Genomic DNA, 16230 nt, shown 5'->3' on the forward strand with positions numbered 1-16230 from the left:
AGCCCAGCTGCGATGCCGGGGCGCCGGGGTGCGGGCGGCACCGCGTCCACACGGGGCCCCAGCTCGCCCGGCGCGGCGGGGGCTCGGAACGGGGAAGGGTCGGCTCGCGCGCGCCGGGGAGGGGAGGGCTGTGTTTTCTTTTCTTTCTTCCCGGTCTCGGCAGCGGGGGTGGGGGGGGCAGCGCCGCGCCGCCCGCTCCGCCCAGTCGGAGAAGACGTCGCGCTTCTGAGTGGCTGCAGGGCACCCCCCCGGCCCCGCGTGCGCCCCTGCTGCGGGACCTCGCGCCACCCTCGCCGGCGCCCGCCCAGGCCGCCGCGCCCGCCGCCCGCCTCGGCTGCCGCGCGGGCCCCGCCCTCCCGCTCCCGTGCCCCGCCCCCGCCGCGCGGGCCCCGCCCCTCCCGCACCTCCTCCTCTCCCGCCCCGCCCCCGGCCGCTCCCTCGCCCCGCCCCTCCCCCTCCCCTCCCCTCCTCTCCCCTCCCCTCCCCTCCCCTCCCCTCCCCTCCCCCTCCCCCGCCCGCCCGCCCGCCCGCCCGCCGCCGCCGCCGCCGCCGCCGCCGCCGCCTCCGCCCGCCGCCCCCTCCGCCCGCCGCCCCGGCCGCGTCGGGTAAACCTGTTTGGCGGCCGCGCCGGGGCGGATCGTGCGGCCGGCGGCTCCCTCGCGGCTCGCGGCGTCGGGGCCCGTGGCGCGCGCGCGGCCGCCCCTCGGCCCCGGAGCCCCTCGGCGGCGCCACCATGTACTCGGGAGCCGGCCCCGGTGAGTCCGCGCGCTCCTCCCCGCGGCGGTTGGCGGGCCGGGCGCGAGCGCGGCGCGGGCGGGCGGGGGACCGCGGGCCGGGGGATCGGGGAGCCCGGGGGTCGCGGGGGGCTGCCGGCCGTCCCCTCGGCCCCAGGGCGGACGCGCGGCCCCGGCCTCCTCCTCGGGCCCGAGTCGTCGGGGCGCCCCGCGCGGCCTGGGCCCTTCCCGCGCCTCGTCTCCGCCGCGGCCCGGCGGGCTGGGACCGGGCCGGAGCGCGGACTGGGCCGGGCGGCCCGCGTGTAGGCCCGAGGCCCGGGCGCCCGCCTGCCCGGCTTCCTGCGCCCGGCGCCCGGGCCCCTGCACCGCGCGGGGCCGGCGGGGCCGAGGCCGGGGCCGCGCTCGAAGCGCCCGGGGGCGGAGAGGCCCCGGCCGGGGGCGCCGAACTCGGGGTGCGGGCGGCGCGGGGAGGAGCGCGGCCGCTGGGCGCAGACCGAGCCGCGGCGAGCCTGGAGCGCTCTCAGTTTCGTTTTTCTTTTTGCCAGCACTTCTGCGGCCCCTTCTCCGAAGGAAAGTCTGGAAATGCTGAATTTTGGCCACTTCTTGCTGGTAGTTAGGACCGCGGACAGAGAGAGATAGGAAGGCGCCCTAAAACCCTAAACCTGCGCGCGTCTCATTTTCATTCCAGACACACAGGCTCCTTATTCAAGTGTTAATTGCCTTTTACAATTAACTAGAGGAAGGTGAGGAGATGTGCTGATTTCCTTAGCGTATTTTCTCACTAGCCGGCCTCCCTTTCTTTAGAAAAGTTCTGAAAAACTTAGAGCAGTAACACATCTTTTAAAGAACTTTTTTGGGGGCGATTAACTTTGCTGAGCCAAGAAAATGGTCAAATGTTGTTAAGCTTTTTCCCTTCTCCCGCCAGGCACGTGGCTTCTAAATTTCCCGCTGGCCCTGCCACTTGGACAGGGCATATCCTGTCCCCTTTGTCCACCAGGCTCCAGCGGGCTGCAGGCCCTGCCGGCTCGGTCCTGCCTTTTGTGGGTCCTGGCCCTCCCAAGCCTCCTGCTGCTGGGGCTTTGGCGGGACCCCTTCAGACTCTTCTGATCCATTTGGATCCCTTAACACTTTCTATTTACAAACAGTCCTGTGCCTTGTGAATACTCACTGTCCTGTTTTCTGATGTCACTTAGTTAGAAAGCTTCTCCAAGGCTGAGCCAGAGCAACTTTTAAATTGCTCTCAGCAATTTGATAGAAGAATGGTTTTAACTGTAATGGTTTTAACTGTAATCTGGAAGGTGACTCAGCCCTGGTGGGGAAAGGCCCAGGGCTCCAGTCACAGTCCTGGGGGCAGACAGACTTGGCTTCTTAGAACCCTGGGTGGGCAGCACCCATCCATGATGTGGCAGGGTAGTCCCCACACCTGGGTGAGTGTGAATCTCCCCGCCCATCCCTCTGAAGGAACCCAGCAAGTCTTAGCCACTACACTGAACATTTTTTCAGATTTTCAATGCAAAAGTTGGAGGCCCAGAAAAGTGAAGAACCTTGGGGAAGGTCAAGCTTTTGTGTTGTGTCTGACGTTAACTGATCCACTGGACAGCTTGCTAAGTTGCTGGTGGTCATTTTGAAGATGGACAGCAGAAGCACAGAGAGGCGATGAGGCTTTCAAAGGTCAGCCAGCCAGCGAGCAGGAGGACGATGTGTGTGATTCCAAGCAGACTCTCCATACACTCCCTTTAGAGAAGTGGCTCTGGGTTTTTTTGACCTTGACCCCCCCAAGAAGAAACACCTGTTACATGTAGACTGGACCCAGTGCTCGGGTGTTAGAGTATAATTGAAACATGAGCTTCAGGAAGAACCGCTCGCCAGTGCTGTGTGCTCTGCACTGGGATATTTTCTTGTCTATTTTATTTTCCAAAAAGCTTTAGTTCTCTGCATCTCTAGGCTCGTTCCGGGTTCTCCATGGCTCTTGAAAGAATCTTGCTCTGATGTGGGCCTGTGCATCGTGGCCTGGTGGGGAGGGGGCCTCTCATTCACTGTTCGCAGATAAACCTGCTCTGAAATCAGACAGCTTTGGTTGAAAAAATAAATGAGTCTATAGGATAGTTCTTAGCCAGTGAACGGCAGGATGGGAATGAACCCAAATTTCAGGCTCTACAAGCATGCCGTAATTATAAGGCTGTGATGCAGTTCAGTTTTATTCTACACACTCAGGCTTTTAATTTTATTTAAGAAGGATATTTGGAATAGAGTCTCTTCGGTGAAACTCTTTTTAATGTATTTCCTAATTTAGAATAATAAAAAGACATTTGAACTGGATTGTAGAAAAACTTACAAATAGTTTTGCTACTTCCCATTTTAATACCCTTATTAAGTGACTAAGTAAATTAACTTAAAAAATAGAGTCTTGTTATGGACTGTGTTATGTCTGTTAGGAAATGCTATTATGTATGTGAATTGGTATCTGGACTCTTAAAGTTAGGTAGTTACTATTAGTTTTTTGTTTTTGTTTATTTTTTAATTATTCAAAAGAGTTAGTGGTTTAGGATGGGTGGATTCTCCAGTGACCCTGAACTTTCATAGATGAACAATTTTTCCCCCCCCAAACCGCTTAGCGACCTTAAAAGGAATCTCAGTATTGCCTCCTGAAGGGGGCTTGTTGGTCCGTTTTTTCACTGTGCTCAGACTTCTGTGGGTTACATTCCTCACAGACCTGCTACAGAGTAACTTCTGCCACATGGAAGTCTTGTTGCAAAGTTGTCTGAACAGGATTGTGACTTTAAGAATGAGGGACTCTCACTGTGGTTTCTAGAGTCATTTCACTCCTCCTGCACCCTGCTGCTTCTCTCCCCCAACCCCAGTCATCTCAGAGAAGATCTGGGCCAGTCTCCCAGTAACCCTGCACCTTTGCCGAATAGCAGACGGCGCTTCGCCCTGGGGAGCTGCTGCAGGGCATGGCTGGCTAGCCGTCCAGTTTCCCTTGATGGCTCTGTTAAACCTTGAAGAAGGATTTAAAGTTAAGTGTGAAAGGAAAAAAAAAATGTGAAAGGTTCAGCTCCTAAAACTTATGCAGTTCAGAAGAATATTATTTCCTGTAACTTCAAGTTTGTGTCAGAGTTTTTAAAATGCCAGGAGGGTTTATTCTTTATAATCTGTTATGCAACACTACGGCAGAGTCCCAGTCTGATAAAATATATTTTTGTTTTGTGAATTGCTATCATGAACACTCAAAATGTATCGCTTTACTTTTAAAACAGTATCTATTGTGAAATAATCTAAGTACACAGAAGTAGAGTGACTGGTATCATATGCTCCCATTTATCCATCACCAGCCTCAGCAAATATCAAGATTTTCCACATTTGCTTCACATCTTCCCTTTCCCCCCTTTTCTCTGTGGAGATAGTCTAAAGTGGATTCCAGCCCTGTGGTTTCACCCTGAATGCTTAAGTACCGTGTCTGAAGGATGGGGGCATTTAAAACTCAATGCTGTTGCCACACTTAACAGTCCATAATCAATTTCTCTCATTATCTCAGAAGTGTGTTTACTTCCTGGTTGTTTTGGATCCTGAATTTTATTAAAAGTTCACACATGAATTTGGTTTTACGCCTTTGAGGATCTTTAGAGTCTCCCGCTACCCTCCACCCCACTGACTTGTAAGATCTCTTCTTCAGAGGATGACTTGTAAGATCTCTTCTTCAGAGGGTGTGTATCTTTTCCCCGTTTCCTTTAATTGTTTCTAGAAAGAAGCCAGCTGTTCAAGGTTCCTGGGCTTCCTTGGGAAAGGCTGATGAGACCCAGCCGCTTGTGACTTTAATTCAGACACACTTATCTTCAGCGACATTTTGGGGCCGGCCACTTGGCATCTTCAGCATTCATTGTGGTAGAGCCCACTTTTTACGCGGGGCTGTTTCCGCAGAAGGGCCGTGGGGTGAAGAGGGGAAGCGCTGCCTGTGCTGCAGCTTCGCTCCTCCTCATCCCCAGGAGGAGGGAAGGACCAGCCGGCTGTGTGGAGAGAACCACACGGCGAGTTTGCTCGCGTCGAGATTGAGGTTCTGGGCGGCTGAGGCGGTGCTGGAGGTGGAGGACGGGGTCTTGGGCTCAGGTGGACACGAGTTCATAGACTGGCCCACAGCCTGGGCTCGGTAAGTGGGACCTGGCGCCCTGGGGAGGGGGGTGCAGCCCGGCGCCCACCCGAAGGCTTTTCTCCACCTCTGCCCCTGAAAGTGAAAGTGAAAGTCTCTCATCGTGTCAGGCTCTTTGTGACCCCATGGACTATGCAATCCATGGAATTCTCTAGGCCAGAATCCTGGAGTGGAAAGCCTTTCCTTTCTCCAGGGGATCTTCCCAACCCTGGGATTGAACCCAGGTCTCCCATATTGCAGGCAGATTCTTTACTAGCTGAGCCACAGGGAAGCCCCGAAGACCCAGGAAATTACATTTTGCAGATGTCCCAGCTGCTTGTTTTTTAGAAGGAGCTGGAGACCCATTGGTGCTGGGGGTCGGGGCGGGAGAGGATGTTGAGGTGAGCCTGGAGCAGCCCCCACGGAGCACCTTCACTGGGGATCAGCCCTGGGGAGGAGCCCAGGACTGAAACACACCTTGGAGGTCAGCCTCCAGAGAGTGGGATTGCGGGCCGGGTGGGTGGGGCTTTGGGTGTGTGTCTAGGTGAGGGTGTGGGTGTGCTAAAGGGGCCTGTATGATGGACCATAAGCAGTTAAGTGTACCTGTGGTTCCCTGCCTGGTAAAGCTTAAAGGTCTGATTGAATGACAACCTCGCCTTTCATTAACTGTAGTTATGGTTCATATTGCTGAGGCTGCAGCTTAGAATTGGGGCAGAAGGAGGCTTCTATAGGTTGTTACTGGGGACTCCAGTGAATTCGCAGTGAAAATTGTTATGTATCCATCTTTAAGAACCCATAGCAACAAACAAACAGAACTGTGGCCGGGTTAAAACCAGCCACGTTAGGAATCCAGGTACTTTCTACCCGACTCTGTCTCATTGTATCTGAATCCTTCTTGTCTCTCGGAGCCTCCTGCCTCCCAGGCAGTCTCCCAAGGGGCATTGTTTTGGGGGTTTTTCAAGTTACTTCTCGGTGTTTCAGCTCTGAGCTCTAGTTCTTAGAGAGTTGCACATAAAAGGTCAAAATACTGAGGTTCATAGGTCAGAGTCATTTGAGATGTTCTGTCGGCTTTGACTCAAAGTAAAACAGTACAGCCTCTGAGAGTCGGTTCTCACAATGGCACGTTCATGTCGATGGAAGAGCTTGAGCCCGGCCGGCCATTCATGTGGTCGAGGGCTGGGTGGGGGCCTTTGTTTGTGTGTGAACTGGGGGTGGGGAGGCCCCTGCACTGGAAACTTGCTAAGCCCCTTCTCAGGCCCCCTGGCTCAGCCTTGCTTTAACTGAGCTTATGCAGGACGAGAAGGTGGCAGGGTGTTTGGCGTGACCAGGGTGCTTTGTGGCTGGGGCTCTGGGGGGCGCCTCCCTCTGAGTCTCAGAGTCTGGCTGATGCTCCTGACTCAGCAGCGCCCGTGTTTTTAGGGCCCTCGCCGCTGCTCTCGTGGGCCGTGGGCCCGTCCACGCGGCCGGCCGAGCAGGGCCAGGGAAAATGGAGGCCTTCTCCCGGCCTTGCAGGTGGTGGCATCATCTGCTTTTTGTAGGAACAAAGGAGCAACAGAAGTACAAGAAAGAAGTGGAAAGAAAGCAAAGGAAGACGCTGAGCGGTGAAGAGCACAACTTTGGACAAAACCCAGGCCGTCGGCGCATCTGCTGGGAGCTTCTGGGAGCTAGGTGTCGTTGTGACGCAAGCCCAGAGCACGGGTCCAGGTCAGGCCGACCTCACTCGAGTCCTGGCTCCAGGACTGGGCGCGTGCTCAGCTTCCCTGGACCTCAGTCTCCTCCTCGTGCCGGGAAAGCGCCTGACGGTGGAGGTGTTCTGGTTGGGGAGAGGACGCGGGAGGTGCCTCCTAGTTATTGCGGTCCCCACGCCGCGGTCACTTTATCCTCGGGTCTCCTCTGCACACAGTGGCTTCTCCCACTCTTGTTCCACCCAGTGACCGCTCCTCTCCGTGACCCTCCTGGCTGACCTCTGGGTCTTTACTTCGCAAGCCCTAAGAGCCACATCACTGATAAATGCCGCAGGTGCCGGGTGGCCACAGCTGCTTTGGAGGCTTAGTACCGGGGAAGTGGAAGGTTAGCCCTGATGCTCGAAGCTCATGTCCCTGGCAGAGTCATTCGGAGCAGACCCAGCTGTGCAGTGAAGCCTCTGCAGACAGGACTGGGCAGTGGATGGGCACGGCCAGTGGGGTGACGCTGAGGGAGCTCCAGGCTCTGTCTGCAGGTGGTGAGCTAGTGAGTCAGGGGACGCCGCTCTGCTCGCAGCCGGGACCAGGGGACATTGCTGGGACCTTTGGTTCCCTCTGCGTGCTGCCGCCCCAACAAGTTGCGGCTTGTTAAATGTGAACGTGTGTGGCTCAGTCCACGAACCTCACATTAGACTTGGAGGGCATCTCAGGGCCAAGACTGGTAATTACAACTTAGCCTTGAGCTGGAGGCGTCGCAGGCTTTTGCGGGTGAATGGCAGGAGCTCATGTGAGGGGGAATGGAGACGCAAAGCAAGTCATGCACAAAAACGGTGGTTGTGAAGTGTGTCTGGGGCCCCTGCCTGGTGCGCTGCGCGGGGCCCTGTGGCACGGTGGCCAGTGCAGCTGCACTGAGAAGGCATCTTGGAGCAACCTGGGCCAGAAGAAGGGGAGAGACGAAAGTCAGGCTGAGCTCGGAGCCTTTGGGGGGACGTGGAGCCCAAGAGCGGCTGGACAGAGTTTTTTCAGTGATGGCTGTGGGCTGGTGGAATCAGGGAGGCGGCCCTGAGGGGCTTGCACGGGGATGTTGAGCTGGGGTCAGCTGGAACGTGTGGGGAGGAGCCTGTGTGCCACCCCGCCCGCACCCAGGGGCAGCCCTGTCTCCCCAGGAGCCCTGGTCCCCATCCTGCCTCTTGGCTCGATACAGACCCCAGGCGTCTCAGGTCATTTCCAGCAGGCCAGAAGATTCCCGTGAGAGAAGGGGGTCTGTCTTCGCCTCCCCCGCCCCCTCCCGTAACCCCTGGTTGCCAGTGTCCCGCACCACCTGCTCAGTGTCCAGATCTGTTCACAGTTGGTTGAACTGGGATCCAGGTGAGGCCCACATGTGACTGGCTGATGCGTCTCTTTGGTATCAGCTTCAGGGGAGAGCTTCATTGACATGAAACTCGTGTACCTCTGTTGCTTAGTCGCTCAGTCGTGTCCGACTCTTTGTGACCCCAAGGACTGCAGCCCGCCAGGCTCCTCTGTCCATGAGATTTCCCAGGCAAGAATACTGGAGTGGGTTGCCACGTCCTCCTCCAGGGGATCTTCCCGACCCAGGGATCGAACCCATGTCCCCTGCGTTGGTAGGCAGATTCTTCACCACTGCGCCGCCTGGGAAGCTCAGTATAAAACGCAGGCTGTTTTATTTAGCACATTCAGACTTGTGCAGCCATCACCACAATCTGAGGATGTTTTTGTCTCCTGTCCCCAAAGAAAGGCTGTACGCGTTAGCTGTTGTTCCTCACTCCCCTACCCCCGGCCCTAAACAGTCACACTCTCAGTCTCTAGTCTTCGCCTTCCTCTTCCCCAGTGCTTACTATTGCTGGGGTGAAGACACTGGCTCATGTGTGGTATCTTGACTCGCCGACTGGACTTGGCTGATGGGGTCTCCTTGGTGTAATTCAGTGTGTTTGTCCTGTGTGAATTTCCTGCAAGTTAGTGGTCAGATCCAAAGGCAGGTTCTACTTTTTTTGGGTTCTGGTGCTTTCTTTTTAGCGTGAATACTACCTGCTGTTGATTGTTAATCGTTAGGTTCCATTAATTCATTAGAGTTGGTACAACGCTGATGCTCTGTTTCCACAACAAAAGCTTCCCTGGCTGGCTGGCCGATCAGGTTGGCTCTGTCTTAAGGCAGAGAAGAGAGCAGCATGAATGAAGGCAGGGCAGCCTGCGGAGAAGAGAGGTGGTCCGGGTAGGTGGGCACTGGGTGTGACGTCAGAGGTTTGGGGGGGTGATGCTGTGGGTACCTAAGAGTGAGCTGAGCGTAGGGCTCTTTTGTTCTGTAGGCTCTGGGGCCCCTCTGGGAGCATTTGGCGGTTGTGTTGCAGGAAGGGGGTCTAGCCTGGTGGCAGGAGTCTTCGTCTGTGTCTGGTGGGGTCGTGGTCAGGTTCCCTGCTGGTGGCAGGGCAGTGCTGAGCAGGGCAGTGTGTATCTGGGGCGTGGCGAGGGCTGAAGACCACGCCCCCAGCTGACCTGCTGGCCTCTCAGTGCTGACCCCAGGGAGGAAGGAGCAGCAGGGGTCAGTTTTCTTTTACAGATACGCTAAATTTAAGGCGATTCTAAGAAATCCGGGAGATAAAAATCTGTGGCCTTCACTTTGCATCTTTATATAGCACCCAGTGCTATGGTGGGGGTCTTGTCCGGATGTCAGCTCCCTTTGCTTGCTGCCCAGGACGTCTTGGTTATCTTTTGTCTCTTTCTGGTGTCTACTGTAGTCTGCTTTCTTTTTACTCAATAAATCCTTATTGCAGTCAACTCTTGATTGTTCAAAAGTTAAACCTGTTGAATTGAAACTTGTGTACGCTCTGAAAACTCTGCCCGCAGCCCACCCTGGTGCTCTGCATCTGGAGTGGAGGGTGACCTCGCAGGGATGCTGTCGAGCTGTGTGGAGGGAAGTGGGTCACGGGGGCCACTTGCCAGTTGATTTGCTTAAATAGACAGTGGAAGCGGACATCCGCGCAAAGGTAGACATGTAGCCTCTCAGAGGCAGGTGCTGGGTGGTCTTCCCTCCATGCCCCAACCTCTCCGCTCACCTCTGGTGATTAAGCCGGCTCCCAGTGTCGTGAGGGTCTCTGACGCTGAGCCACGCTGACCTGGCCAGTAGAGGCGAGGCAGTCGAGGTAACTTCCTCCCTCCTGGCTTCCTTAGATCTTGTCCAAAGCTGTGCCCTCAGGAGATAGGCCTGGAAGGTGCCCAGTTAGAAGCTCTGTGGGCACGTGGAGTGGGAGCCTGAGGAGGCACCCGCGCCTGGTTTTAGCCCAGTGTCTTCACGTGTAAACCAGGGCCGAGTGCCTCCCTTGCTGTGAGGGTGGAGTGCGTTAGGGCCTGTTCACGCCCAGGGCAGGGCTGGGCAGAGCTGGGCAGGTGTGGGATGTGGGTGGAGCTGTGGTTTCACCAGGTATGGGGTCCTGTGATGCAGGGCTGGTGAGCCACCTTCTCTCAGTGACGGGATTCTAGAGGTGCGTTAAGGAAAAGCGCATGTCTGGGTGAAAATTCTCCGAGAACTAGTGCTGTGAAGTAAATAGAAAAGATTGTGAGAAATTTGGTTGTAAAGCTACAGGAGCTCTGGGTGACATTTTCTTTTTTTTTTGTCTTTTGTCTTTAGAAGAAAAAGAAAGAACTGGCTTGGCTTTTTAAGGGATTTGAGTCTCATTTCAGCAGGAGGTATCTCACCTGAGATGGTGGTAGTCCTGGATGCTGGAGCATTGTGGCAAGAAAGGGGCTGAGCCCAGTCTGGGCTTATCACAGGAGGAGGGGGCGCCCAGATGGGTTTATCAGCGTCCACCACGGGAGCAGTGGGTAAGGGTGGTGCCCGCCCGGGTGGCCTGCAGGTTGACATCCCTGTGAGACGAGGCACACCCCGCTGAGCTATCTGATGGTTTCTGGTGTTTCAGCAAGCACTTATTTGAAGAGAAGTTTCTATTTTTTTTTGCGTGTTTTTCTGAAGTAAGATATTTTTAAGTCCGTGTTGTAGAGTGATGGCTGTTGATGAACTTTGCAGAGTTGCTTTCTGGGGTGGGGGTGGTGGTTCTCAGACTGGTGCTGCAGGGTGCTGGCTTGGCCTCCCCGCTCCAGGCCCCCTGGTCCCCTGCTCTGCACGCTCAGCACAGCTAGGAAGGCCTTCCCTTGCCTTAGCTTGGGGACGGGCCTGCAGCCCTTGTCCTCGGCTCTTTCTGTTGCTTGTGTGGTCTGTCCCAAGTGTGTCTGAATGTTAACAAAGGCAGAGAAAAAAGATCATCAGTGTTTCAGAGAGGCCGTGTTTTTCAGGATGTCACAGGCTCTTTTTTGATTGAGAGGAGACGCACAGAACATGAGTGACGTCTGGTGCATTCAGCGTTAGGCACGCATCGCCTCTGTCTGGTTCCAAAGCATTCCCGTCACCCCAAAAGGAAACTCTGCCCATTAAGCGGTCCCTCCCCGTTCCCCACTCCCTCCAGCCCCGGGGACCACCAGGCCTCACTGCCTGTGGATCTGCCTCCGCTGGATATTTCACGTAAGTGGAGTCATGAAGCACGTGACCTTCTGCGGCTCTTCCCCGAGCGTTTTCAGGGCTCGTGTCTCTGTGTCCACGCTTCGTGGCTGACCGGTCCCTTACGTGCTGTATCACAGTTTGTTTACCCATTCATCTGTGATCGATGGGCGTTTGGGTGGTTTCTGCCTCCTGGCTGTCGTGGCTACTGCTGCTGTGAACGTTCGCCTATGGGTTGGTGTGTGGCATATGTCTTCATTTCTCCTGGGCGCCTACCGGGAGTGGAATTGCTGGGTTTTACTCTGTGACTTTGAGAGGAACTGATGCACTGTTTCCATGGAGTGGTTTCGGGTTCTCTGCATCCTCACCAACACCGATTATTGTCATCACAGCCTCTTAGAAAGTGAAGTTAGTAGTGTAATATATCACGTCTGGCATATTTTATTACTTACCAAAGTAGAAAAAAATATTAGATTTAGGTGCATTTTGCCCAGATCTACCTAATAGCTGTAAGGTACATCCATTTTTTCGTGCTAGAGTTTAGAGGATGTTTGGAACCTGGACAACTAGATGAACGCAGTAAAGCTTCATAATGTAACAGGGTGGCAGAGCAGGTAAGGGTCCAGTACCCAGCTCCAGCCTGGAGCTGGAGTCAAAAGTGCTCACCTTCTGGGTACATACTGAGTGCCAGCTGTGTGCTGGGCGTCTTGCCCGGTGCCCAGGGAACAGTGCTGGGTGCAAACCGCGGCGCTCCTGCGTACCCCCACCCCCAGCTCACTGAGTCAGGAACACAGAGGAGCATCACCCAGTCACCAGAGATCCCTGGGGACGGTGGGAGGAGGGTACATTCCAGAGGGAACGTGATGGGCAGCCTGGCCTGTGGAGGGGTGGTGGCAGGAGACAGGGCCGGGGCAGAGGCTGCCCTGAGCACAGAGGTTTTCATGCAGAACGTTGGGGGCAAGCGTGAGAGACGCACAGCTGCCATGTGTGTTTCCTGGGAGCCCCTGGCTGCTGGTGGAAAACGGGGGGAGGGGGCTTGAAGATGCCCAAGACTGGCATGCTGGAGAGGCTCTGAGGGTGGCCGGCGGAGCACGTGGGGGTCAGGAGGCAGGTGGTCCGGAAGATGCCTGATTGCTTTGGGGCTTGGCTGGGCGGTGAGGCGGTACACCAGTAGAGGTGGGCAGATTTAAGTTGAGTCTGCAGGCTTTGAGAAAAAATTTTGTGTATTTTTTTATTGGATTATAATTTTGAGAAAAAGTTTTAAAAGACTTTTTAATAAGGAAGAATTCAAATATTCAGAGGAGTAGAGACCACAGGAGGCCCGTGTCTCGGCACTCCGCCTGGCTGTGCGCTCAGCCTGGCATCAGCCCCGCCCGGCTCCCCTCCCTCGTTACCAGAAGCCTGGTGTCAGTGCGTTTGTCGGTATTCATTTACTGAGAGGCAGTGTCAGACTTAGGAAAGGAGCCAGAGATGCAGAAGTCCCACACCAGCGTCCCCGGTGTTACCCTTTTGTAGCGTTCGTGCGAGCGCTGTTACCAAAGTGGGGAAACTAGCTTCGGTCCGCTGCTGCGAGCTCGCCTGAAGGTCTTCCTCAGGCTTGGGGTCAGATGACTGCCCGCTTCCTGGCCAGCCCTTGGGCAGCCGGGGGCCGGCCTCGTTTGCCGTCCCGGCCCCTCACGCCTCTGCACTTGAGAAGGCTGGAGCCCCTCTCTGCCCCGTCTTTTGTGCCCTCCCCGTGGGCGCTCTCTCAGGCTGCGCTGTGTCTTCTCAGCTCACCCCCGCTGTTTTCTGGTGGCTTCCCTTCTGCACCTGCAGGACACTCCAGCCTCTGTTGTGGTTTTCCTGCCCCGCTTCTCAGTGGACATGGGATGTACATGTACTCACACGCCTGTACATACACATAGCTGTTTCTCTGTGTGTGCATCACAAACTGCATTCTCGCTGGCATTGCTGGTTTCAGTCTCGTGTCTCTGGGTTTACTCTAGCTGTCCTCTTTCCTTATTTACAGCTTCTTCATCAGATAGTTGGGTCTTCATCAGATAGTGAGAAGTCTAGGTCTCATTGCCCCCAGTGTATTTGCTCATTTGTTCAGGCTGAGCAGACATGGAAAGTAGTTTCAGAATTGCTGCCCGCCCCCGGGGAGAGACAAGCTGCTACCTGGAGAGCCGGTCTGCGTGTGGCCGCTCACTGTCTGGCCGGGGGCACTCGGTCAGTCCTCCTCCTGAGTTCTCTCTCTGCGCTCTTCTAGTAAATGAGAGATTCCATTTAGGGGCTTTCCTGGTCGTCCAGTGGTTAAGACTCCAGGCTTTCACTGCTGAAGGTGTGGGTTCAATCCCTGATCAGGGGACAAGATCCACAGGCCACACAGTGTGGCCAAAAAGGGAATGAACTGGGCAGGCTCAGGGACCCCACTGTTGTAGGCGCTGCACTCGGAACCATCAGCGTGGTGACTGGGTGCCGCAGGTGGCCGCCGGGAGGGCCGGCCGTCCCCCGGGGAGGCGGAGGCGCTGCAGGAACAGCGAGGAGCCCGCACGCCGCCCGCTCACTGGCTCGCGTGGACCCCGAGGGCCAGGGCGGCCTTCCTAGGCCAGGAGCGGCAGCACGCCCCCAGCAGGGCCCGCGCCCCGCCCCACCCGGGTCTGCCTCGGAGCTTTCTTACTGTTGGGAGGTGACCACAGGCGCTGCTGCCTTTTGGTTCTGTTTTGTTTTTTTTTTTAATTATTTTATCTTTCATGATAAAAGGAATACATGCTTATTTCAGAGAATTTAGAAGATACTGAAACAAAAAGAGAAAAAAAATGCACGGGTAACGACCCTTGGAAGAAGTAGTGAATGTGTTTGCTTCCAGACGTTTTTTCCTGTACATACATAGATAGCTGGGGGCAGCCTACACTTAAAATTTTGCGTTTTCCCTTTTCACATAATACCATGAGCGCTTCCGAGGGCCGTTTACATTTGTTGGAGGGTGTTTACAGTGATGTTTAAAAGATGACGGCAGGCGCTCGTGTGGGGCGGCGGCCTCCAGGGGCAGCCGCAGCTTGGTTCCTGTGGCTGCGTGCCCCCCGGCTGTGGGACCATCCTCACCACCGTCTCCCCTAGGGCGCCGTGCCAGCACTTCTGCAGAGACTTGGCAACGGTCCGGCGGGTCGGGGAGCTCGGGCACTCCGTGGCTGCAGGCCCCTCACCGTCCTGACACGCACTCGGAGCACACACCTCTCCTTCACCGTCCCCAGTGAAGTGCCGAGGGACGGCCGGGAGTCCCGTCTCTCGCCAACTGGAAGCTGCCAGAGGGCAGGACCACGTCTCCTGGCTGCATCCTCAGTGCTGTTGCTGGGAAGCAGGTCATTGGGGTCTGTCTGGTGGATGGGTGTGTGTGTTGGAGACAGGCGGCTTAGCAGAAACGAAGTACAGGCTCTTAGCCGTGCCTACCCTCTGTGGTTAATTACAGACACCCCGTGTGTCAGGTGGGCTCCGGGACCCCTGTGAGTCCCCCTTAGTGGGCACTGGGCCCCAAGGCTGAGAGCTGCTCCACTCCCCCAGGCCCTCCTCTCCTCAGGGGAGCCCCCCAGGAAGCGAGCAGGGCCCCTGCAGCTGTGTCCCAGTTCGCGGCATCTCGTTACTTCTGGTGCCTGTAAAATGGGGGTGATAACTATGTATTCACGTAGAATGATGTAGCAGAACATTTGCGACATACTGTATTATATTTTGTATGTAATAGAGAGATTTAGTTCCAGCAAGTGTGGATTATGCATACTTACTCATAATTATCAACGTCATATAATTGTTTCCTTACGTGTGCTCAATGTGCCCGATTGTTACAGAGATCACATTTAACAGCCGTTTTATTGTGATGGTAAAATGAGTTAACATGCAGAAGTGCCTGCTGGTGCCTGGGATGTGCTCAACGCATGTTACTTCTTATTACCGCGATGATTTTTTGTTTAGTTGCTAAGTCGTGTCTGATTCTTTGTGATCCCATTGAGTGTCACCCGCCAGGCTCCTCTGTCCATGGGGTTTCCCAGGCAGGAATACTGGAGTGGGCTGGTGATGCTGGCGGGTGGAAGAAATGTTGCAGCTTCTTTGAGGAACGTGCCCTTCTTAGGGGAATTTGAAAGTGACACTTAGAGATCCGCTTGTGCCAACGCTGCCTGGGGCTGCTGAGGGCTGCATGAGGTGGGTATGGCTGAGGAGGTGATGGGGTGGGCGGGAGGCTCCTCTCTGACCTGGACCCCAGGGGTGGATAAGTTGGACAGGGCTTGGTCACGGGGGTGCCTGTGCAAAGACACAGACCACCCAGTGCAGACCCCCAGAGCTCCCCCCACTGCCCTGGTGAGCCCCACATCGCCGCACGTCCATCAGTCCATGGGGTCGTCCGTTATGTTCCAGAAAGACTCGTCCACTGGGGGCGAGCTTCGATTTGGAGATTAGAGATTGCAAATCGGTATGGACAAGTGGTGTAGCCCGTGTCTCAGGAAGCGCCCTCTGGGGCCGGGAGCAGGTGCTCCTGTGCCTCTGCCTGGCTTTCCCGTCCTGGGCCCCAGTTGTTCGCTTGGACATTGTCAAAGCCATTTCTAAACAAAGCCCAGGAGAAGCAAAGCAGACCCGTTAGTGCTGCAACTCAATAGTGTGTTTTAATTTGAAGCAGACCTCCTTGTGGACGGCGGCCGTGGTGCACGAAAGGGGAGTGTCTCGGCGTGTCACCAAGCTGTGTGGGGAGCTGGAAACCGACCCTTGCAAGAAGCTCACCCCTTTTTCTAAATAAGCAAGACTGCTTCTACTCTAAGCGTGTTAAAGTTTCACCCAACCTGTGTTTACCTCCCCAAAACGTGCTGCGCTCCACAGAAAGGACTGTTCTAGCGTGACGCGTGGTGCCCTTGTACCTGGTGCCGGCATGCCAGCTGCCGCTCCACTAGTGGAGGGGTCCCCGCTGTTGGTCTCGGTTCTTGGATGGTGTTTCTGCCGCTGCTCAGACGGTTGTTTCAGGGTCGTGCAAGGTGGGCCGTGTGCTTGGCGGCCCCCCGCCGGGGCCCAGGGCGGCACTGAAGGCCAGCTGTGGGGCCTGGGGACCCGGGTAGGTAGCTGGTGGAGGCTGAGCCCTGCTTGGCCACTCCTGGGCCGCCAGGACCTGAGTGCTGCGTGGTGGCCTGTCACCGTCCACTTTATTGCATTTTTGTTTATTTTAAA

General features: G+C 55.8%; 1 protein-coding gene across 3 annotated transcripts in view; it reads left to right on the top strand.

Annotated features, from left to right (window-relative positions):
* The first annotated feature begins 539 nt into the window (after positions 1 to 539).
* AGO2 (argonaute RISC catalytic component 2) overlaps positions 540 to 16230 on the top strand; it is a 93743-nt gene continuing 78052 nt past the window's right edge. For 2 of the 3 annotated variants that reach the window (XM_061438514.1, XM_061438511.1), the window contains exon 1: positions 540 to 755. Coding sequence is in view for 1 of the 3 variants with exons in the window: in XM_061438511.1 (XP_061294495.1) it covers positions 734 to 755 (22 nt within the window). In the remaining 2 variants the exon portion in view is untranslated. Of the gene's footprint in view, positions 756 to 6584; positions 7087 to 16230 lie in introns of those variants that run through there. The other variant, XM_061438513.1, reaches the window with a different exon arrangement.

Source organism: Bos javanicus, chromosome 14 (genome assembly GCF_032452875.1).
Source record: "Bos javanicus breed banteng chromosome 14, ARS-OSU_banteng_1.0, whole genome shotgun sequence".
Classification (NCBI taxonomy): domain Eukaryota; kingdom Metazoa; phylum Chordata; class Mammalia; order Artiodactyla; family Bovidae; genus Bos; species Bos javanicus.